General features: G+C 40.4%; 1 protein-coding gene and 1 long non-coding RNA gene across 5 annotated transcripts; one reads left to right on the top strand and one right to left on the bottom strand.

The window, feature by feature from the left end:
• The first annotated feature begins 10,179 nt into the window (after positions 1 to 10,179).
• On the top strand, positions 10,180 to 11,541 carry LOC117529802. Its single transcript, XR_004566108.1, has 2 exons — positions 10,180 to 10,992; positions 11,083 to 11,541. It is a non-coding gene; the product is annotated as an uncharacterized LOC117529802 (long non-coding RNA).
• On the bottom strand, positions 11,371 to 22,066 carry LOC117529801. Of its 4 annotated transcripts, none has more exons than XR_004566105.1 (6): positions 21,805 to 22,066; positions 21,179 to 21,303; positions 14,874 to 15,158; positions 12,502 to 12,615; positions 11,933 to 12,213; positions 11,371 to 11,801 (listed from the first exon to the last, which is right to left on the bottom strand). XR_004566105.1 is itself a non-coding variant. In XM_034192665.1 (4 exons), the coding sequence occupies exon 4, from the start codon at positions 19,649 to 19,651 to the stop codon at positions 18,098 to 18,100; it is 1,554 nt and encodes a 517-aa protein (XP_034048556.1). In that variant the 5' UTR covers positions 19,652 to 20,385; positions 20,702 to 20,707; positions 21,179 to 21,303; positions 21,805 to 22,066; the 3' UTR covers positions 18,028 to 18,097. The 4 variants fall into 4 exon arrangements, 1 of the variants encoding a protein (XP_034048556.1); XR_004566107.1 differs by having other exon boundaries at positions 11,933 to 12,205; XR_004566106.1 differs by lacking the exon at positions 14,874 to 15,158.
• Positions 22,067 to 23,915: the final 1,849 nt, after the last annotated feature.

Raw genomic sequence — 23,915 nt, 5'->3', positions numbered from 1 at the left:
TTACGATAAATACATTTCCTGAGACAATTCATATGAAAAATATTCTGTTTTTAATCACATAGAGTTGAAGACTCAGTATGACATTAGTCAGATACGATAATGCAATTGAACACACATCATTTTTAAGAGCATAATATGATAGCTATGTTAGATTTACACCAAAATGAAGCAGTTGTGGAGCAGATTCCATCATGTTGGATTAGCAGCCAGAGAGAGACCAGACGTCACGGTGCCTCTCTAATGTGACTGGCTGTCACCCCCCCCCCCCCAAACCCCCCCCAAAAAAAACACATTTGCAAGATTCATAGCATCTATAAAAAAAAAAAAATGTTAGTTTCTCACACCTGTAATCTGGGTCAGGAAAAGTTCAGGATGGTCCCGTCTATACTTCTTTGATTCTGCTCGGATAGGACAGCTTCGGATTATGGCACAATTGTAGAAATGATGGTAGTACTGTCCATTGATGTGATACTAATTGCAGCCGCCATGACAACTCTAAATTTGTGGCACGGTCCTGGCAAGGCTGACTTTGGTGGTTCCTGACTTGCCCTGGCTGCTGAAGCACTGCCAAAGATAAACAGGAGCCGTAGCGTACAAGCAGACCCTGACAATGGTTCTTACTGTCTTCTTCCCTTGTTCCATTCCAGGGGTGTATGCAGTCAGAGTATTGATTATGGCATTCCTCTGGTGCCTGGTTCCCTTGTCCTCAACATTGTTTGTCATTAGCACTCTTCAGCTGCAAGTTGAAAATTTCCATTGTTAGTCACAAGCAATTAAATATATTTTACTGCTCAGATACTGTATAATTTTAGTGACATGGTCATAATTGGTATATAACTAGACACCTTATTGGACAGGCCCTATATTTTTAACAAGCTGTTTATACTCCTTGCAGAATTTTCTGAAGTTACTTATCAGCTAGGTATACCTCACTAGTAAAAGCAGATCAAATAAAAATTATGAATCCTATGTACCCACTGCTATTTGTTTAAGTTACTGTATTTCCATAAATGCAGCATGTTTCATAATATACTGTGTAAAAAAATAAAACAGAAAAACTTTATTAAAATGATGAGGATCTGACAAACAGAAAACAGATTGCTCACTTCTTCGAGTGACTTTACTGGAAGGCCCATTACTTCCAGGCACTGCTTGTAATTGGTTCTAGCCCAGACTTCTGCTTTAGAGCTGGCCATTCTTCAGATGATCATCTCAGCAGTGTCCACATTGTTCTCCTTGCTGGTATGTCCGGGAACCCACACGGTCAGGGACGGTCCAAGGATGCAGTGCATGAACTTTGTCATTCAGCTGTTTGATACTGTGAATGATGTCATTCTGCTTCTCCTGGAACACAAAATGTATATATATACTCAACAAAAATATAAACGCAACACTTTTGGTTTTGCTCCCATTTTGTATGAGATGAACTCAAAGATCTAAAACTTTTTCCACATACACAATATCACCATTTCCCTCAAATATTGTTCACAAACCAGTCTAAATCTGTGATAGTGAGCACTTTTCCTTTGCTGAGATAATCCATCCCACCTCACAGGTGTGCCATATCAAGATGCTGATTAGACACCATGATTAGTGCACAGGTGTGCCTTAGACTGTCCACAATAAAAGGCCACTCTGAAAAGTGCAGTTTTGTTTTATTGGGGGGGGGGGGGGGGGGGGGGATACCAGTCAGTATCTGGTATGACCACCATTTGCCTCATGCAGTGCAACACATCTCCTTCGCATAGAGTTGATCAGGTTGTCAGTTGTGGCCTGTGGAATGTTGGTCCACTCCTCTTCAATGGCTGTGCGAAGTTGCAACGACGAACTGGAGTCAGGTCGAGACCCCGATGAGGACGACGAGCATGCAGATGAGCTTCCCTGAGACGGTTTCTGACAGTTTCTGCAGAAATTCTTTGGTTATGCAAACCGATTGTTTCAGCAGCTGTCTGAGTGGCTGGTCTCAGACGATCTTGGAGGTGAACATGCTGGATGTGGGGGTCCTGGGCTGGTGTGGTTACACGTGGTCTGCGGTTGTGAGGCTGGTTGGATGTACTGCCAAATTCTCTGAAACGCCTTTGGAGACGGCTTATGGTAGAGAAATGAACATTCAATACACGAGCAACAGCTCTGGTTGACATTCCTGCTGTCAGCATGCCAATTGCACGCTCCCTCAAATCTTGCGACATCTGTGGCATTGTGCTGTGTGATAAAACTTTCAGAGTGGCCTTTTATTGTGGGCAGTTTAAGGCACACCTGTGCACTAATCATGGTGTCTAATCAGCATCTTGATATGGCACACCTGTGAGGTGGGATGGATTATCTCAGCAAAGGAGAAGTGCTCAATATCACAGATTTAGTCTGGTTTGTGAACAATATTGGAGGGAAATGGTGATATTGTGTATGTGGAAAAAGTTTTAGATTTTTGAGTTCATCTCATACAAAATGGGAGCAAAACCAAAAGTGTTGCGTTTATATTTTTGTTGAGTATATCCATGTTACAACCTTAATACAGAAGTTCTCACTTTACATTAAATCCTATGCTTCACAAATGATTAAGGTTATGCTGTTGACCTTTCATCATGAGCATGGACAAATCTGTGTAAAAATGGAGTGACGAAAGTGGGCCATGGGAAAAAACAACAACAACAACAACAAAATAAAAATGTGAAATATCTTGGCAAGGGCCGCAGGCCTGAAGTTCCTGGCAGGGGGTCTGGTGTTTGTCACCCCCCAAAAATATAAAATCTCAAATGCATTCTGGTGCCTTCTCAGGTGTCCAAAAATCCATTTTTTGGTTGGGTCATTTGAGTTTTTTCACCCCAGATAAGGTGGTAAACCTCAATAGTATAGCATAGAAGTCCTTCTGTTTCAAGTGTATGGTACCATAGACAGTACACACACAGACACACTATGCAGATGCAACATTATGCAAGGGACATCTAAAACTTTATATCAGTAATAAATATATGGAAGGAAAGTTAGTATATACAACTTCATTGCTGGCAGATTTTACTGTATTTTCAAATTATATTCCAAATCTACAGAATATTTCTTACCAGAAATGTTTGAATATTTTTCTTGTTGTATGTGAATTTTAGAATCTACTGGCACAAGACATTGTACAATGTTATTTAACCATAATACAAACCCTGGCAAAAATTATGGAATCACCGGCCTCGGAGGATGTTCATTCAGTTGTTTAATTTTGTAGAAAAAAAGCAGATCACAGACATGACACAAAACTAAAGTCATTTCAAATGGCAACTTTCTGGCTTTAAGAAACACTATAAGACACTATAAGAAAAAAAAAAAATGTGGCAGTCAGTAACGGTTACTTTTTTAGACCAAGCAGAGGGAAAAAAATATGGAATCACTCAATTCTGAGGAAAAAATTATGGAATCATGAAAAACAAAAGAACGCTCCAACACATCACTAGTATTTTGTTGCACCACCTCTGGCTTTTATAACAGCTTGCAGTCTCTGAGGCATGGACTTAATGAGTGACAAACAGTACTCTTCATCAATCTGGCTCCAACTTTCTCTGATTGCTGTTGCCAGATCAGCTTTGCAGGTTGGAGCCTTGTCATGGACCATTTTATTCAACTTCCACCAAAGATTTTCAATTGGATTAAGATCCGGACTATTTGCAGGCCATGACATTGACCCTATGTGTCTTTTTGCAAGGAATGTTTTCACAGTTTTTGCTCTATGGCAAGATGCATTATCATCTTGAAAAATGATTTCATCATCCCCAAACATCCTTTCAGTTGTCCAAAATATCAACATAAACTTGTGCATTTATTGATGATGTAATGACAGCCATCTCCCCAGTGCCTTTACCTGACATGCAGCCCCATATCATCAATGACTGTGGAAATTTACATGTTCTCTTCAGGCAGTCATCTTAATAAATCTCATTGGAACGGCACCAAACAAAAGTTCCAGCATCATCACCTTGCCCAATGAAGATTCCAGATTCATCACTGAATATGACTTTCATCCAGTCTATGGAAGTATATCTGCGCCATCAGAGTTTGAAATTGAATTTTTAAGGTTGAAATTTTTTAGTATCAAAATTTTTAAGGTTGTATTTTTTTTAGCATCAAAATCAGAGTTTGAAGTTGAATTTTGTAAGGTTGAATTTGTTCAGCATCAAAATATTCAGCCTCAAAAAATTCAACCTAAAAAAAAATCAACCTAAAAAAAAAAAAAAAAAAAAAAAAAATTCAACCTCAAAAATACAACCTAAAAAAAATTCAACCTCAAAAATACAACCTAAAAAAAATTCAACCTAAAAAAAATAGAGAAGCAGGGAGAAGCAATCGATCCCTGACTCAAGCATCCAACATTCAACCAATTACGTTTTGCTCCATTGGTCATGTGTCACTGACACCAAATCGGAGGAAGAAGAAGAAGAAGAAGAAGAAGAAGAAGGCGGTGGTGGCACGATGGTGGTCATTTCTCTACGTTGATTTCAGAGCTGCTGCTGAAATCAGCGTAGAGAAACGACCATTTTCGCGATAAACACCCTCAAAAACAACAGCTGCTCCTATGTAATGTGAACAAAAGGACCGATAAGGGAATCATTAAGCAAAAATGCTTTCATGTTGGTGGATCAAATCATTTCTCACACACTGCTAGCTACTTGCTAATGCAATTTGCACACTTGCCACTGCATTAATCCGGTTCATGAGTGGATGTGTCTATTGGTGAATTTCACAAACACAAATAGGAAAAAGTAAATACTCACCAAAGCTCCATCACGCCCATTTTGTCTTCTTCCAGAACCGCTGCTAACTCAGCCACATGGGGTGTGCAGCCAGTACATTCTGAGTGCTGGTCCCAAGCCCGGATAAATGAGGAGGGTTGCATCAGGAAGGGCATCCGGCGTAAAACAAGCCAACCGAACTATGCAGACTCAGAATCGAATTCCCATCATATCAGCCCATACCGGATCGGTCGCGGCCCGATCCGGTATGGGCTGATATGATGGAGAGGAGAAAGGTAGACATATTGTGTGTGCAAGAGACCAAGTGGAAGGGAAGTAAGAGCAGGAGCATTGGCGGTGGGTACAACTTGTTGTACCATGGTGAGGACAGGAAGAGAAATGGTGTTGGGGTCATTTTAAAGGAAGAGTATGTTAAAAGTGTGTTGGTGGTTAAGCGAGTGTCTGACAGGGTGATGAGTGTGAAGTTGGAAATTGAAGGGGTGATGATGAATATCATCAGTGCATATGCCCCACAGGTTGGTTGTGAGATGAAGGAGAAAGAAGATTTCTGGAGTGTGTTAGATGAGGTGGTGGAGAGTGTGCCCAAGCATGAAAGAGTGATGATAGGAGCAGACTTCAATGGGCATGTTGGTGAAGGGAACAGAGGTGATGAGGAAGTAATGGGTAGATATGGTATCAAGGATAGGAATGGGGAAGGACAGATGGTAGTTGATTTTGCAAAAAGGATTGAAATGGCTGTGGTGAATACCTACTTTAAGAAAAGGGAGGAGCACAGGGTAACATATAAGAGTGGAGGAAGGTGCACACAGGTGGACTACATTCTTTATAGGAGATGCAAGCTAAAAGAAATCACAGACTAAGGTGGTAGCAGGAGAGAGTGTCACTAGACAGCACATGATGGTTGTTTGTAGGATGACTTTAGAGGTAAAAAAGAAGAAGAGAGTGAGAGCTCAACAAAGGATTAGATGGTGGAAGCTGAAGGAGGAAGACTGTTGTGTGAAATTTAGCAGGCAGGTGAGAGAAGCACTGGTTGGAGGGGAAGCAATTTTGGACACCTGGAAAAGTACTGCAGATGTGGTGAGGGAGACAGCTAGGACAGTACTGGGTATGACATCTGGACAGTGGAAGGAAGACAAGGAGACTTGGTGGTGGAATGAAGATGTCCAGGAAAGCATAAGGAGAAAGAGGTTGGCGAAAAAGTTTTGAGATAGTCGGAGAGATGAAGAAAGTAGACAGGAGTACAAGGAGATGCGGCATAAGGCGAAAAGAGAAGTGGCAAAAGCAAAGGAAAAGGCATATTGCGAGCTGTACAAGAAGTTGAATAGTAAGGAAGGAGAAAAGGACTTGTACCGATTGGCCAGACAAAGGGACAGAGCTGGAAAGGATGTGCAGCAGGTTAGGGTGGTAAAAGATGCACATGGTAATGTGCTGACAAGTGAGGAGTGTGTGCTGAGAAGGTGGAGGGAATATTTTGCAGAGTTGATGAATAAAGAAAATGAGAGAAAAGGCTGGATGATGTGGTGAGAGTAAATCAGGAAGTACAAGAGATTAGCAAGGAAGAAGTGAGGGCTGCTATGAAGAGGATGAAGAGTGGAAAGACAGTCGGTCCAGATGACATTCCAGTGGAGGCAGTAGAGTTTCTAACCAGATTGTTTAATAAAATCTTGGAAAGTGAGAGGATGCCTGAGGAGTGGAGACGAAGTGTGCTGGTTCCTATTTTCAAGAACAAGGGTGATGTGCAGAGCTGCAGTAACTACAGAGGCATAAAGCTGATCAGCCACAGCATGAAGTTATGGGAAAGAGTAGTAGAAGCTAGGCTTAGAAAACAGGTGAAGATCTGTGAGCAGCAATATGGTTTCATGCCGAGAAAGAGCACTACAGATGCAATGTTTGCTCTGAGAATAGTTGGAAAAGTACAGAGAAGGCCAGAAAGAGTTACATTGTGTCTTTGTGGACTTAGAAAAAGCTTATGATAGGGTGCCAAGAGAAGAGTTGTGGTATTGTATGAGGAAGTCTGGAGTGGCAGAGAAGTATGTTAGGGTAGTGCAGGACATGTACAAGAATAGTGTGACAGCGGTGAGATGCGCAGTCGGAATGACAGACTCATTCAAGGTGGAGGTGGGATTACACCAAGAATCAGCTCTGAGTCCTTTCTTGTTTGCAGTGGTGATGGACAGGTTGACGGATGAGATCAGACAGGAGTCCCCATGGACTATGATGTTTGCAGATGACATTGTGATCTGTAGTGAGAGTAGAGAGCAAGTTGAGTCTAGTCTGGAGAAGTGGAGATATGCTTTGGAGAGAAGGGGAATGAAAGTCAGTAGAAGCAAGACTGAGTACATGTGTGTGAATGAGAGGGAGCCCAGTGGAATAGTGCAGTTACAAGGAGTAGAAGTGGTGAAAGTAGATGAGTTTAAATATTTGGGGTCAACTGTTCAAAGTAATGGAGAGTGTGGTACAGAGGTGAAGAAGAGAGTGCAGGCAGGGTGGAGTGGGTGGAGAAAGGTGGCAGGAGTGATTTGTGACCAAAGAATATCAGCAAGGGTGAAGGGGAAAGTTTACAAAACAGTAGTGAGACCAGCTATGTTGTATGGTTTAGAGACAGTGGCACTAACAAAAAGACAGGAGGCAGAGCTGGAGGTGGCAGAGCTGAAGATGTTGAGATTCTCTTTGGGAGTGACAAGAATGGACAAGATTAGGAATGAACATATCAGAGGGACAGCTCAGGTGGGACGGTTTGGAGACAAAGTCAGAGAGGCGAGATTGAAATGGTTTGGACATGTGCAGAGGGACCCCGTGTATATAGGGAGAAGGATGCTGAGGATGGAGCCACCAGGCAGGAGGAGAAGAGGGAGACCAAAGAGGAGGTTCATGGATGTGCTGAGAGAGGACATGCAGGTGGTTGGTGTGACAGAGGAAGATACAGAAGACAGGGTGAGATGGAAACGATTGATCTGCTGTGGCGACCCCTAACGGGAACAGCCGAAAGACGAAGAAGATTTCAGCGCCACTGCTTCAAAGTGGTTGAAGCTTGAAGCAGTGCTTCGGCCCATTGGTTCATTGCTTCTCCAAGTAGCGCTAACAATGTGTGACAAATGGTTTGATCCACTGACATGAATAGCCTTTTTTGCTTAATGATTCCCTTATCAGTCCTTCAGTTCACATTACGCCGGAGCGGCTGTTGTTTTTGAGGGTGTTTATCGCAGAAGTGGTCGCTGCTTCAAGATGATTGAAGCTTGAAGCAGTGCTGCAACCCACTGCTTCGGTGGGTCTCTGGTTCGTTGCTAATCAGAAGCGGCAGATCCGCAAATTCTTCGTTATACTCCCTCAAAGTCATTTAAAGATGTCATTTTTGTGTGGATTAAAGTCACTAACTGGGACGCTTGTCTTGTTGCGGCAAGAAACAAGAATCGTCCGTCTGCAAACGCTCCGCAGCTATCTGCCGAGTAAAGATTGAAAGATAGATTTCGGTCGGAATTAATAACTTCAAAGCAAATAACAAACTACAACCGACCAAAGCCAGGTTTTTTTTGTTTTTTGTCCCCTCCACCAAAAATAATTGTCTTCTTTTCTTTTTGAATTACATCCTGATGTGCACGCAGCTGGCTGCAAGAGGTCCGAAGCAATGGAGTCATATTTGTGTCATTAAAACCTGAAAGGAAATGCTTTTGACAAAAACTACAGATTTTGTCTATTTCTATTTTTGTCCAGAGATCTAGGATCCGTCATGTCCAGATTTTATTATTATTTTTTTTTATGTCCAGAGATCTTGGATCCAGGGACCAATTTCATATTTATTTAAGACTCAATAAAATGTTGACATGCGTAGAAAACCTGTAAAGCCTACTTTTAGTACACAGAAAATTCACAAGAGGTGTTGTGTGTTGGGGGGCGTGGCTGGACATTTTGGTGTTCTTTTCTTTTCTTTGCTCTCCAGGTGGTATGAAAACTGATTTGTCTGTGGAGAAGGTGCTGGCTGAAGAGTCCTTCACCCTCATCAACATCATGTGCAGCACCTGTGAATGGTGCTCACGTGCAGCCTTAAAGACTTTCAGCTGAAGCAGATAATTGGATGGCGTTCTGCATTTAAGCCATGTGTGATTCAAGCAGAATTGCCGGGAACTCGACCTTGTGATGTTCGTTTGTGAGACGCTGAGGACCGCGCCTGGGTTTGACACATCGTGCCTGTGAAGCAGGAAGGGTGAGGGACACATGCTGTCAGCACACATCAGAGGTGATTAATTGTTTGACTACTCGTTGATAGTAACTTGGTATTTTGTTACGCAGTAGATTTGAATTGTGATGAGAATTGTGCAGCTCGCTTCTCACTGCTGTGGCGTGCGGACAAGTGATCCTCCACCTGTTGTGAGAAGCTGCTCATTTGCATAAAGCTTAAAATACAGACCTGAATGTGTTGCTGATGGTGTGTGTCTTTTGAAGGATATTGGTTGTAACTGCTGACTTACCTCACCTCTTCTATCCTTCAGAGTTGGTTTGTCGTGTCCACCTGGGGGGTGTTTGGCGGTAATAGTGAGTCCAGAAGCGCCGGGCTTCGATCCTTTTGGGCGCTGGAGAGCGTGCCAGCCTTCACTCCACCAGAATGACGCTGTTTTAGTTTCTTCACTTTGTTTAGCACCAGAGGGTGATTCAATAAATTTTGTTATTGGAACCGCTTTCTGGTTATTTTAGCGCTGGGTTCCGTCAGACGCAGGTCCGCTCCTCAACCCGCGTCGACACATAAGAGGTATTGGTAAGGGAATCGATAAAGAATTGGATCGATAAGCGGAATCGATAGTGGCATCAATATCAGTAAGATCTTATCAATACCTACCCTTAGTGAGCATACAAAGCAGCGAGTACGATGACTGAAAGCACATTAAACCGTGAGTGTTAAAGGCCTTTTACACTGCACGCGTTCAGGGTGTTAAACAAGATGCAGATTGCACTTAAAAAACACTCTTTTCAATGAGAAGTGTCGCATTTTTGACACGTGGCGCGACGTTCGCGTTTCTTGTCATCAAGCAGCAACAGTCAAAATTCAACCCAATCCAACTTTCACCGCTTTGCACTGATGTAGCTTCGCGCTGTCCAATAGACATGAGGCATCAAGCCAAAACACAGAAGACTTCAGTGCAGAAATGTGTCCCAGAACTGCTAATTTATATACACTTTTCTGAAGAAAATCCTTACTTTTTTTTAACTTTAAGATTTTCTGATTACTGTACATTCTGAAGTTAAAGTAATTTCTTACATTATAAAACTTGTAATTAAAATACTTTTGAGGTTTTTTGTTTTTTTTGAGAAACCTTTGTTCTTCTGTAAATGAAAACTAACTTGTTTCAAATAAGATGACTTCTTAACTTTACAAGGAACCTTGGATATTTTATTTTTAGACAAAATGGCATGAAAATGAATGTGTACATTCATATTTGAGGAGTTATGTTTTGGTGACAAATGCACATTGCTGTTTTTAAAATAATGTGACAAAATTAAAATGCTTCACTTTTTCCCAATTTGTGCCCATATTAACAACAAAAGCTTCCAGTAAATTGCATAAATTTCTGCGTGATAATTACATTTTTTTTTTTGAAACATAAAATATAATGGGGAGTCTGCAGGACAAGTTTTTTTTTTAAGTCACTCACCAGGGGAATGCTGCATAATAAATATTTAAATTGAATTATTCTTTACCTGTTTCTTTTCAAACTTGCTTTTTAGATAAAATGTTATGGGTTCTCTTCTCCACCTTTTTACCATTTACAGGTAATAGGGCGCATCATGAAGCAAATCAAACAGACAGGGTCTTAAGGAAACCCCAATGTGGACTCTAATAACCCAAAGACCTGACACAGTGGCCTTGCTCTTTCCTCAAGATGCAGCAGGAAGTATCAGCGGTGAGGTTTATTTTTCTGCTCTTCAGAATCACATTCATTGTCATTGCACAGTAAAACAGCACAACAAAATTTGCTTGTGCATCCTCAAAAACAATGCTCGCCCTCACACATAACTTACCCACACACTACAGAGGAAACATCTTGAAGTGTTGCATCTGTAGTAAATATTATGGTTCATACATGGACAGCATCTATTACTGTCTGTGTAAAAGAGAAAAACACTCGTGCTATTTTTTTTCTTTTTTTAATCCAGGTGCTTCTTCAGCGTATAACATGGCCTCGTGAGGAAGACAGCGATGATGACGACTGTTCCGTGGAAACCAGATGCCGCATGTTAAGCTATCTACATCAGTTCATAGCTAATGGTAGGTTTATATGGTTTAACTGATCTTCTAATCAGTTGATAATGGCTATTTAGCCTGATTAACTTTTATCCATTTGAATCTACTCCATAGCAACACCAGCTGAACTGACCAGCCTCCTCAAATTCTGGACTGGATGGGAGGTTCTCCTTCAAAGTCTCTCAGTGGAAATCATCAATGACCACTATCCCACAGCTTCCACCTGCTTTGAGACCATTCGCATCTCAGGGCATTACAAGGATTACACATCCTTTAAAAATGACATCCGGTCCTGTATCGGCACTGGCCACACAGGATTTGCTCTTGTGTGACATCTGGGTCTGTGTTTACACTCAGTTCAGTCAAATGTTGACATGTTAAACTGTTCAAGTTATAAAAAGATGGGTTTACACTTGTTTTATTTTCAGTGTTAGACAGTTGAAGGTTCTTAATGTACATGGTGGTTTTGCAGTTTAATCTGGTCCTTTAAAACAAAATAAATCTCTGCACTCAAAGTGTGTTTACAATGGACTCTGAGTGTGTTTACAATGGACTCAGAGTACTGAATTGAATGAATGCCTGCAAAAAAATAAACACAAATTCAAATCTGAAGTCTTTCTGATTCTCAGAGATTCACAAACTGCTCACAAAACAGTGGAAATGTAAATATCGATACCAAAGGACTGAGATGCAGCTCTCGGGTTGACTGCATTTTTTAAAGCCGTCAGTTGTCTTTCAGGGAGTGGGCACGCTCTGTATGGAACCACAATGCTTAATAGGTCATCACAAGGAAGTCCACTGTTCTCCCTGTCAATGTCAGGAACGGCCATACCCTAAAAACAGAGAACATATTTAATGGCATGCAGTAACAGCAGGCACACTTTAAAATTCTGTGTGCTCTTAGCTTCTAATTCAATACCTCAAATGTGAACCAAATGATTCATTCAAATCACATTTGATGTACCTCTGTGTTCTCTGGTGCTGGAACTGGGTGATGTGTGCGACCCAACTCCCACAGTTGGTTTGGGATCATGTGGCTCTCTGTTTGCAGCGGATGGTTGTCCCAACCACTGTGAAACGTGTCCAGGTCATCTTGCAACCGTGGGAGGAACAGTGGCAGCAGAAAATGTGCGTATCATTGGCGATGCTGAGGTAGCCCTCTTCTTCAAGGTAGTGGAGGACATCATAACAGATGCACATTACAGCTGCCCACAGGTCTCTCCACAGCCGCTCAATCCTAGAAAACTTTCATTTAGATAAATTTTTTTTGATCAACATGAGTGCACAACAAATTTTAAATATCCAACCTATTTTAACAGTTAAAACCGTGCCTCTGATTTTCTTCATTTTGTATTTATACATAACCCACCGTTTACAATTACATCTGGTCTTACATACTGGATGTCATTAAAGCCTATGTAAATGTGATAATAGTCCAGAATCTTACTCGTTCTGGGTTGTATGCTAACATACAACTGTAACATGGTATCAGTGAGATGACAAATTTCAGTTAGCAGCATCTACTGAACAAACCTTTGGTTCTGAACACTCTTCCCAGATATAAAGCTGCTCCTTCCAGTGCCACGGATTGTCAGCATGAAGCGTGCCGTACAACATCCACATTTTCAGCTCTGATCTCCATGTACTCTGATGGAGACACAAAACATTCATTCTAAATTCACTTTAACCACTTGGTAAACAAAATGTCAAAACATCTGTTTAAAATGAAGGACATAATTTGAGGGGAACATTATCATTTGGAAAACTAGAGACTCAAACTTCTATTAAAAAAAAAAAGTAATCATTTGGAATAACTGTCCCAAAAATGATATAGTCTGCTTTAAATGACTTCATAAAAATATAACTTCTCTTTACAGTATGGACAATTAAGTTTACTAATTTCGCATTATTACTTTTGGATTGTGCACTATTATTTAGCTTGTTGTGAAGAGAAATTTCAATACATTGATTAATTCCAAATGTCTTGTTTTGTTCTTTTGTATCTGTTGATATATAAGTATAAGGCAGTTTGAAGCAGAAAGGAAGCTGTCAGCTGACACCAAACACCAAAGGCTGCTTCACAACGACCAACGCCAGACAAAGCCTTTGTCTGCCTGCACTGCTCCAGGCTCTGCAGATCCCAGACTGGACTTCAGTCACAACAGACTGTGTGACTGCAACAACAGGACCTCTTCCCACTGATATTCAGATTGAAATTAATATATATATATATATAAATGTAATAGTAAAAGGGGTAGGCGTATATACAACCCCTGGCAAAAATTATGGAATCACTGGCCTCGGAGGATGTTCATTCAGTTGTTTAATTTTGTAGAAAAAAAGCAGATCACACAGATGACACAAAACTAAACAAACAACAAAGATTTTCAATTGGATTAAGATCCGGACTATTTGCAGGCCATGACATTGACCCTATGTGTCTTTTTGCAAGGAATGTTTTCAGTTTTTGCTCTATGGCAAGATGCATTATCATCTTGAAAAATGATTTCATCATCCCCAAACATCCTTTCAATTGATGGGATAAGAAAAGTGTCCAAAATATCAACGTAAACTTGTGCATTTATTGATGATGTAATGACAGCCATCTCCCCAGTGCCTTTACCTGACATGCAGCCCCATATCATCAATGACTGTGGAAATTTACATGTTCTCTTCAGGCAGTCATCTTTAAGCCAGAAAGTTGCCATGTCTGTGATCTGCTTTTTTTCTACAAAATTAAACAACTGAATGAACATCCTCTGAGGCCGGTGATTCCATAATTATTGCCAGGGGTTGTATAAATTAGCAGTTCTGGGACACATTTCTGCACTGAAGTCTTCTGTGTTTTGGCTTGATGCCTCATTTCTATTGGACAGCGCGAAGCTACATCAGTGCAAAGCGGTGAAAGTTGGATCGGGTTGAATTTTAACTGTTGCTGTTTGATGATAAGAAACACGAACATTGCACCACGACGTGTCAAAAATGCGACACTTCTCAGTGAAAAGAGTGTTTTTTTTAAGAGCAATCTGCATCTCATTTAACACCCTGAAAGCGTGCTGTGTAAACACTGATTTTGATGCTAAAAATAATTCAACCTTAAAAATTCAATTTCTAACTTTGATGGCACAGATTTACTTCCATACTAGTCATCCACAGTCGACGATTGTGTAACAAATATTAATGACTCTACACGGGACACCAATAATAAATGTAGCAAATATGGGTTAAACCTCACACGGAGGCACCAATAATGTAGCGAATATTAATAGTAAAGCTGGTGGTTTGAGTGGAGACACTTTGCTTTACATATATTCTGGCCTCACTACGGGGACCAATTATATGTAGCATTTAGGTTGTAGTGAATAAGTAATTAAACTCCCAAATTGAATTAGACTGGATTAGGCCCCAAAATAACAGGTCACCAAAATAATTGATTTAGGGTTTAATACTTATTATTTAAGCATTAATGGGGCACCACTTTTTTTTTTTTTAAATATGGCATAAGTACCATAATTTAAACAATTTATCAGTCTCAAATTAATTAATTAGTCTCGATTTGGTTTAATCAATCTCTGATCTGAAAATCATGAATTCTTCAATACGGTTGACCAAGAGTTTCCTTCTGTACCCAAAATAAACCACAGCAGAAAATATTTACAATTTATACAAGAAATGAACATTTGACTGGCATTTTATAGACAGTGATGAAAAACACGTTCATTCAAGGAAACAATTTTCTTACTCACTCATGAGACGCTGGAAGAAAGAGGTGAAGCTTAAAACTTTAATAAATCTGATTGAAATTTAGTGATTAATTTTGAAGCCAATTATGAAATAGAATATTACAAGAATGTCTTTAAAGAAAAAGGAGATGAGGAGCCACCTGTACCCAGTTGAAAACAAACCTTCATGGAGCCTGGACTGGATCGATTAGCTGCTGTTGGAGGGCTGGTTCCATCCGTCCGTCGTCGATATCGGGCAGCGTGAGCTCACCTGGGTCAGAGGGGTTCACCCAGAGGTGTCCCCGGTGTGATCCCAGGGCTTGTGTCGGCTGGTTTCAACAGCTGCTGCAGTCAGGTGTGGAATCAGCGAAGTTGTCAGCTTGCAGTGACCCAGAGGTGGAAAGTGTTTGTTGAAAATGCCTCTTAGTAGCTTTCAAAATGGTTGGAGCCAAATTAAAGTCTTTGTGACTTTAGAAAAAATAAAACTTTAATAAGACCGTTGAAAATTGAATGAAAAAGGAAAAGTCGTTTTTCTGTAAATTCGCTGTTAATTTGAAAAGCTCAGCTCGGAAGTTCTCTTAAAAATTCAAAAGCTTGACGCACCTTAAAAGCGTCAGGTTAAACTTCGAGTTTGCCCCAAAGGTAAAGAATGAATGAATGAATAAATGCCACATGGTAGCTTAGCTTAGCAAAGGCTCTTGGCCCAAATAAAATTGTTTGCAAAGAGAAAAGAGGAAGAGTGGGAGCAGAGGGGAGAGGCAGAAAAGAGGAGAGAGCAAGACTCTGTTCTAACTTTTAAAAGGGGACTTAACGTCACCAAACTCCGCCCATTTAAGGGTGTGTGATTTCACAGACACTTCATGTCTTAGAGCAGGCAGAAATGATTCAACTATTTAAACACAATTAATTTGAAATACTATTTGTTCTAAGACACTCAAATGGACACATTATTACGAGACATTTAAACACATCCTTTGGATAAACAGAGTACTTCAACATCAGCACATTATATACTGCCGAAAGGTCACACACACACACACACACACACACACACACACACACACACACACACACACACACACACACACAATCAGTTAACATGAGCATATCAATAAATGGAATGACTACATGCAAAGCATTTCATTTGAATAATAAATGCAACAACATAAGTTTTTAGATATAAATGAGAGACATACCGATGTAAATTCCTATTTAAAACCAAAGGTCTTTTCTTTGTTTTACTCAAGATAAAAGTTAGTTGTGAAGAATCAATGATTTATGGCCCATCTGGTTGTGGGGAAAGGGTCCCCCCCTGGATGAGGAGAGGTCCTGTCTTATCTTGACCATAAAAGTTTTGGGTTCTCCTGTGCTGGAGAAGCTCAGATTCTGACGTTAAGCCATTATCATGTCATGTAGTTCACGAATTACAACCTTGTTTTTCTCTGGAAGGCAGTGTTAGACCATGGGTGATGTCTCCAAAACTTATCTGAAGATCTTCAGATGACTTAGGAATTTCTCCACTGAGGTGGAAACACAGTCTCTGTCCCAGTGGGTTTTTGTGGTTGAGAGAGGATTAATATATTTTATTTAATCAGGTCTAATCGAGGCCATCGCGCTACATATCACCCCATTTGAGGAAGAAATAGATGAGGTTGATTACTTCATCACAAGGAAGAAGCTGGCTGAGAAGAGGCATCGGTGGCTGATGATGGACGAGGTCCTCCTAGGCCATGCTCGCTGTAAAGGCTGGTGTCATAAGCACAGAGTGGCTCAAATAAACAAAGCAAAGCATTTTGTTTTCTAGGTTGGTAAACTCTAAAGAGTATTACTTTGGAAGGTGTTCAGGGTTTGACCTGTTTCAACCGTTTGGAGACCGTTTGGGTCTGCATCATTTATCCTATTCTTTGCTTCGATTGAAATGGAAGATTGCTTTAAATTTCTCAACATAAAAGTTAATTGAATGTCTTCAATATTAATTGGTAGAATTTGGAGCTTGCATCTTTTCCTAGTGTTTGTGTGGGTCTGTCTGGTTGTTACGGCTTCCTCCCACAATTAAGGACATGCAAGTTAGTTGAATTTGAAATTTTAAACTCGTCCAGGTTTACCTGGTACAAAAGATCTCAACTTTAGTGTTCACCTGGTTGAAATCAAATTAGAATTGAGTAAAATTTGAATTAAACAGTATTCACCCCCCATTGGACTGGCTGGGTGGCTCAATTATCAGTGTGTTACTGTCGATGATGTGTCCTACTCCTTTTGGAGAAACATGTTTGCTCTCAGAAATCTTGGGGAAATTCAAAGCTGTGCAATCATTTAGATACTTGATGATCTTGGTGCATCTAAGTAAAATAATAGGCATATTTAGTCTTTTTCGACTATTTTGGATTCCATTTTCTACACAAGTAGATTTAAAGAAATATAATGGGTTAAATACATGCTAATTTATTTCAAGGAAATAAATTCAAATAATAAAGGTAAAGTTAAGATGAAACTGACTGATAAAAATTTGAGTATTTAATTTGGTATGTTCAACTCAATTGATTCAAAGTTTTTCTTTGAAATTTTATTAAGTCAGCGTAGCTGTTTCTTACTGTTAATTTTATATACAAAAGCACTGCGTCAGAGTGTAACGTATGTGAGGCTATGTAAATTTAGAGATTTACAAATGTAGTTTGTTCGCCGTAGTTTTCGCAGTATTAATAGTTTTGTGGGTGCGAAGATGTCGCAGAAGTTTGCGGCGTATTTTGACGCAACAAGATTTAATTTTAATTTGTTTGAGTTATTCAACACTTGTGGTGTACCCAAAGTGTACCATAGGATTTAGTAGCATTTTCTTTTATGTGCTATGTTAGTTTGGAGAGAGTTTCTCTTTGATCTCTGCTGATTTTAATTTGACCCACGTCTGTGGAGATTTTTGTCACACACCAGGTGAGATCTGGTCCTACGGGGAAGGAACATGCAGGTTGGTCGACTGGTGTTTTGGTCAGGTGGTCTAGGTGTGTAGCACCTCAAGTTGACAGTCGGTTGTAGCAGCTTCAGGGAATGCGGTTGCTGCACCTGAGCCCAAAGTTTCAACCGCTTAAAGTCTATGAGAGGTTCAATTCGGTCAAAGAAGTCTTTGCCGAGAAGAAGCGGAAAAGTATCCAGCTGTGATATACAAACTGGATGGACAAAGCTCATGGGCCCCACCGTCAGGTGGATGTGGGCCATGGATGACATTGTTATGTTTCTGTCAGTGTAAGATTGAATCTTAACTGAGCAAGGTGAGTGTGTAAGGTTCTTGTTAGTTTCAGCCTGCAGTTTGTTAAACAGTTTGGCTGATGCCGATGCCGTGTGACATCGGCATCGGTGTCAATGAGGGCTTCCTGCTGGAAGGAATTTTCAAGAGTTACAGGCAGGTATAGTTTTCATGTTCTATCGTCTTCTGACAAGTTGCACAAAAACTTTTGCTTGCCTGGTTCATTTATGCTGACCCGGTCTGGATTAGCACATGTTTTCTCCTTGAGGTAGACTGTGTCTCCACGAGCGTTGCTGGAGGAGAAAGGTGGACCTTTCCGTGGTGTTTGGTCTTGAGCTTCGAGTCGAGGACTCGGGATCTGTGTCTGAGTCAGTCTGTGACCTTCCTCAGGTGTGTGAGGCTGAGGGAATGATGTTGCTACATTTGAAAGTGGAACCGTACAGGTGATGGATAGTACATCAGCCATGTGTTGATGGTTCTCTTCCTTCAGGTCGTAGAGGGCGTCTCTTAGGATGCTTAGGGCTCTCTGCCTAAAGACAGAGTTTTCGTTTTCATCTGCAGGGGAAATCCTGCTTTGGTGTTGGTTAGCAGTTTGTCTTTCCCAGTATGTAGGTTTCTCCCGGCATCTGGGTGCAAACTGTCCATGTTGTGTCTTTGAGTTTGGATCACTCTTTGATCCAAGGTAGTGAGCATTTTGGGGGGACCATGGTTGCTGTGGGCATGGTTCGTGTCGAATGCTTGGTGTGTTTTGAGTAAATTTCTGCTTCCATTTAGGAGAACTTGATGTAGCGCCTGTGGTGAGCTTAGGTGGCCCACAGGGGGCGCCTTTGCGCTCAAGGGCTGACAGTTGAGTGTTGACACTCAAAACTGAATGATGTTTAGTGGCTTTAGAGTCTCTTTTCTGTTGCCTTGTGAAACCTTTCAAAGCAAGATCACGCAAACATTGAATGTCGACTTCCTTGGGGTCCCCAAGGATTCCAAGGTGAAAGCTGGGGGCAGGATGAAGGTTTTCAACAAACAAGGTTCTGAAGCTGAGGTCTTCCTCCATGTCTGGCTCGTTGCGTGTACCAAAGTATGCAAGCAGCAGAAGGTTGTAATACACTCTGGGAGATTCTTTTCTCCCCTGTTTGACTTTCAGGGCGGCTGCTAAACCTGTCTGAGCTGCGGGGTTGGAGAATTCTTTCTCAAGGGCCATACAAAGCTTTTCAATGTCTTGTCTTACCGCTTCAGGTTGGCGTTCAAGGAACCTGCTAACTTCGCAGCTAGAAATTCTTCTGACAAGATAGATAAAGTGGTCACTGGTTACTTGAGGAAATTTTCTAAGAAAATATTTGATGTTATTCAAGTAAGTACCAGTATCCAGGGAGCCATCAGGACTTGGCTCAAAGCGAGTTATGTTTTGTGAGAGCTTATCAAGTTCTCGATCGGTGAGAACTGAAAGAGGCTGAGTGTGTGGAGGGGGATCGTGAGGTGAGCCCTCAAGAGTCTCACGACGGCTGTCAAAGTTTTCTGGAGGACAAGAGTCTGTTTCCACAAAGGGAGGTGGAAAGAGTCCTCTGTGTGTACCTGTAGAGAGGAAGTTTTTGAGGAGTTTTTCTCTCTCCAAATAGGTTTGGTCAAGGTCATGCAGCTGTCTTACGTGTTTCATGCGAGGACTGCCTAAGTCTCGTCTTAGTGAGAGCACTTCTTTGCTTGTGAGCTCCAGCTGTTGGCGAGTTTCCATCAAACCCAAGTCTGTGTCAACAAGTTGTTTGTGCAGTTCCTGGTTCTTTGATTTTTCAAGAGCCAGAACATGTCTGCATGTTTTAGTCTCATTTTGCAGGATTATAATTTCATAATGTGCCTGCTTAAGTTCGTCATGTAAGTCAGTGATTGTCTCGTCACGTTCACTGGTAGTTTCTTCCAGGGCGCGGACCTCATCACTGAGTACGGTGACTGTTACCTTTTCGTCTTTGACACCAATAATAAATGTAGCGAATATGGGTTAAACCTCACACGGAGGCACCAATAATAGTGTAGTGAATGAGTAATAAAGCCTCACACGCGGGTACCAATAAATGTAGAAAGTAGTGATTATTGGTGATTTGAGTGGAGACACTTTGCTTTACATATATTCCGGCCTCACTACGGGGACCAATTATATGTAGCATTTAGGTTGTAGTGAATAAGTAATTAAACTCCCAAATTGAATTAGACTGGATTAGGCCCCAAAATAACTAGTAACTAATAAATAGAATATTACAAGAATGTCTTTAAAGAAAAAGGAGATGAGGAGCCACCTGTACCCAGTTGACAACAAACCTTCTTCATGGAGCCTGGACTGGGTCGATTAGCTGCTGTTGGAGGGCTGGTTCCATCCGTCCGTCGTCGATATCGGGCAGCGTGAGCTCACCTGGGTCGGAGGGGTTCACCCAGAGGTGTCCCTGGTGTGATCCCAGGGCTTGTGTCGGCTGGTTGCTTTTCCCTAGCTCATTGTAACCTTGTTCTTTCTGTTTAGGTGTTAATGATGGCTTTCGTTTAGGTTTTCTGTATGCAAATCCCATTTCCTTTAGGCGGTTTCTTACAGTTCGGTCACAGACGATGACTCCAGTTTCCTCCCATTCGTTCCTCATTTGTTTTGTTGTGCATTTTCGATTTTTGATACATATTGCTTCAAGTTTTCTGTCTTGACGCATTGATGTCTTCCTTGGTCTACCAGTATGTTTGCCTTTAACAACTTTCCCATGTTGTTTGTATTTGGTCCAGAGTTTAGACACAGCTGACTGTGAACAACCAACATCTTTTGCAACATCGCGTGATGATTTACCCTCTTTTAAGAGTTTGATAATCCTCTCCTTTGTTTCAATTGACATCTCTTGTGTTGGAGCCATGATTCATGTCAGTCCACTTGGTGCAACAGCTCTCCAAGGTGTGATCACTCCTTTTTAGATGCAGACTAAGAGCAGATCTGATTTGGTGCAGGTGTTAAGTTTTGGGGATGAAAATTTACAGGGTGATTCCATAATTTATTCCTCAGAATTGAGTGAGTCCATATTTTTTTCCTCTGCTTGGTCTAAAAAAGGAACCGTTACTGACTGCCACAATCTTTTTTCTTGATTTCTTATAGTGTTTCTTAAAGCCAGAAAGTTGCCATTTGAAATGACTTTAGTTTTGTCATGTCTGTGATCTGCTTTTTTTCTACCAAATTGAAACTGAATGAACATCCTCCGAGGCCGGTGAGTCCATAATTATTGCCAGGGGTTGTACAAACCTGTGGATTCACTACTTTTCTCAGAGGATCGGACTGTTGGTGTGATTCAACTGCAGGCAGACACTCAACCGACTGGTCAGATGGAGGATTTGATTTAACAACTGTTATGACAGCAGGCACAGTTGCTGTTGGGAAAAAAAAAAACAAAAAAACAAGCAATAATCCAAAAATATTATTATTGGTCATATTTGTATAGCGCAAACAAACAAGCTGAAAATATACTCATACAAAATTTTCTATGGCGCTAACCAAAGTTACTACAGTCACTTGCCCAGTTCCGGATCATTGCCGGTTCCGGATCACTGCTGTAGTATTTGTGCTGTAGTAATCAGCGCAAATAAGATAATACTTGGTACCAATGGAAAGCCTGTTGTTTTGTCTTCAAACACCACAAGCTCGACCGGATCCAGCGATCCTCGTGATCAGCTAATACCAAAATAGATTAAACAAAAAAAAAAAAGACAAAATTTTAATTAGGCCTGTGCTTGCCTGAGGCTAACGTTAGCTCCATGCTAGTCAAAAATGGGTTGGCTTGGTTCTCAGTCAATAGCTGGCTCAATCAAGTTTTAAGGAAGTTCTGTTATTTCTGGCTAAAACGGATTTGTGCTCACATTAGGTTCCGTTACCTTTAAGTGTCTTAATATTCACAGCTTCATTTTCACGATGGAAAGGCCCCGCCACGTTAAGCTGCTTTGTTCCTCCTTCCTCCTCGTCTCATCCACGCAGACTTCTCTGTGACGAATCCCGGTCGACGAACCCACATTGTTAGTTTCCTCTCCTGCTTAATGGTCTCTTAACCATAAAACAGAAGCTGCATAGCAGGTGAATTAACTTGTTGAACACATATTGCCAAAACGCACGACAACTGGCAAAGTCTTCTTCTTCTACTCTTTCATTTAAATAGCGGGTTTTAAGCCAACACGGTGCACTACTGCCACCAACTTTTTGGTGGGTAGCACTGCAAGCAAAAGCTGCTGCAAGGAAAACAAAGTTAATTTTATATAGATCTGTGTAGACAAACCAATTTAAATAAAATGGATCCATTTGAATTGTATCCTCTGATAATGTTGGTCAAACTTTTCTTTTTTTTTTTAATAAAGCACTATAGTTTTATATAACCCATTTCTTATAGTAGTTTTGGCTCATATTCAACATGTTTATTTAGAAACCTGTTTGGTAATGTTTAAATTGCAAGTGACCAAGAAATTATTTCTCTGTGAACTGTTTTAATGTCAATGTCTGACTGCTCATACATGTTGAAAACATTATTTTGTGAATCAATTTTTAATACGTACCTTTAATGTATTTTTCCTTATTTACAAAAATGTTAAAGATATTATGCTTTTATAAAATTTGGCAAAACTCTGGTCTGTGGAACGTCTGGATAATAATATGTTTCTATGAAAAACCATATTTTTGGTAGCTGACAATCACAGTGTATACTGACTTAAATTATTTTGCAAAAATTGTTATTATAATTACACAGAGTGCATGTTTGTGCAAGTTGCCCCAAGACATGTTTCTGAGTTAGCTCTGTCAGTTTATCACAGGAATCATGAAATTTTATATTCAGTAGGCCTGAAACTGATCTGATCCGATTTGGATAGGCTCAGGGTTTATACTAAAGCACGCCACTAAATATAGATCTATACACAGTCTATTATAATGTAGGCGTTGTTATTTTTGTTTTATTGCTATTTTTCTGCACTCAACACACACCAGAAAGTAACCTGAAGTATCTATACATCCATTGACACATCCGGTACAGTAGGTGGCGGTATGGATCTAAGGTGATGGTTGCCACCCGCCAATGAAAGGAGGGAAGAAGAAGAAGAAGAAGTGGGGTCGGAAAATGACTGTAGAACAACGTGAAATCAACGTTGATTCCAGATGTTGAGCCAACGTCGTGATTAGATGTTGAATATACATAGATATTGCGTTGCTCAACGTCACGACCTGACTCAACATGTTATCAACGTTGATTCAACGTCGGGTTTCCACTGGGAATAATAATAATAAAAAACTTCATGGGGTTGGCAAAGGATCAGACCAATAATAATAATAATAATAATAAAAAAAACTCAAAATGTTTCATCTGTTAAAAATAAACTCATTATGACACATTGATTTTTTGTTTACTTTTTAACTTGTAATTTTGATTATAATTTAATTCAAAAATGTGTTCTTTGGTTTTATAATTATGACAAACTCGAAAATTTGATTTTTTTTTTTCCCCTTTTATTTTAATTATTAGGAGTCAGTCATTTATTGCCTCATGGCTTTTTAATTTAATTTTTATTCAGAAAGTAATATCATTTGACTTTGCATCTCATCCCTGTTTCTCAATAGCTACAAAGAAATCAGGTTTTAATTTATATTTGAAAATGAGGTTTGGAACTTCATAATTCATTAGTTTGTTTATTTTTTTTAACAAAAGACACAATACACTTAATATTTGTTGATGTACGAATGTTTCTGCAACCGTAGCTCATCTGGCTGAAAGAGATGTCAGCTGTCAGAATGGTCAGTGAGTTTGATTCTTACTTGATTATTGGAGTGTCCTTGAGCAAGACACTGAACCCTCCAAAAAATGGTGAACCCTTGGGGCATATTGGCCCTGATCAGCCTCATATAAACATGGGGAAAAGTTGAAGAAAAAGAACACTTCTATTGACCTAATGATAAATGGGAAAAACAAACAATCAAACAGTAATTATTATTAATGTTTGTTAAATCA

This window comes from Thalassophryne amazonica, chromosome 17 (assembly GCF_902500255.1).
Source record: "Thalassophryne amazonica chromosome 17, fThaAma1.1, whole genome shotgun sequence".
NCBI classification, from domain to species: Eukaryota; Metazoa; Chordata; class Actinopteri; order Batrachoidiformes; family Batrachoididae; genus Thalassophryne; species Thalassophryne amazonica.
Note: the sequence above shows the minus strand (reverse complement) of the source record. Positions and strands in the feature narration are given on the sequence as shown.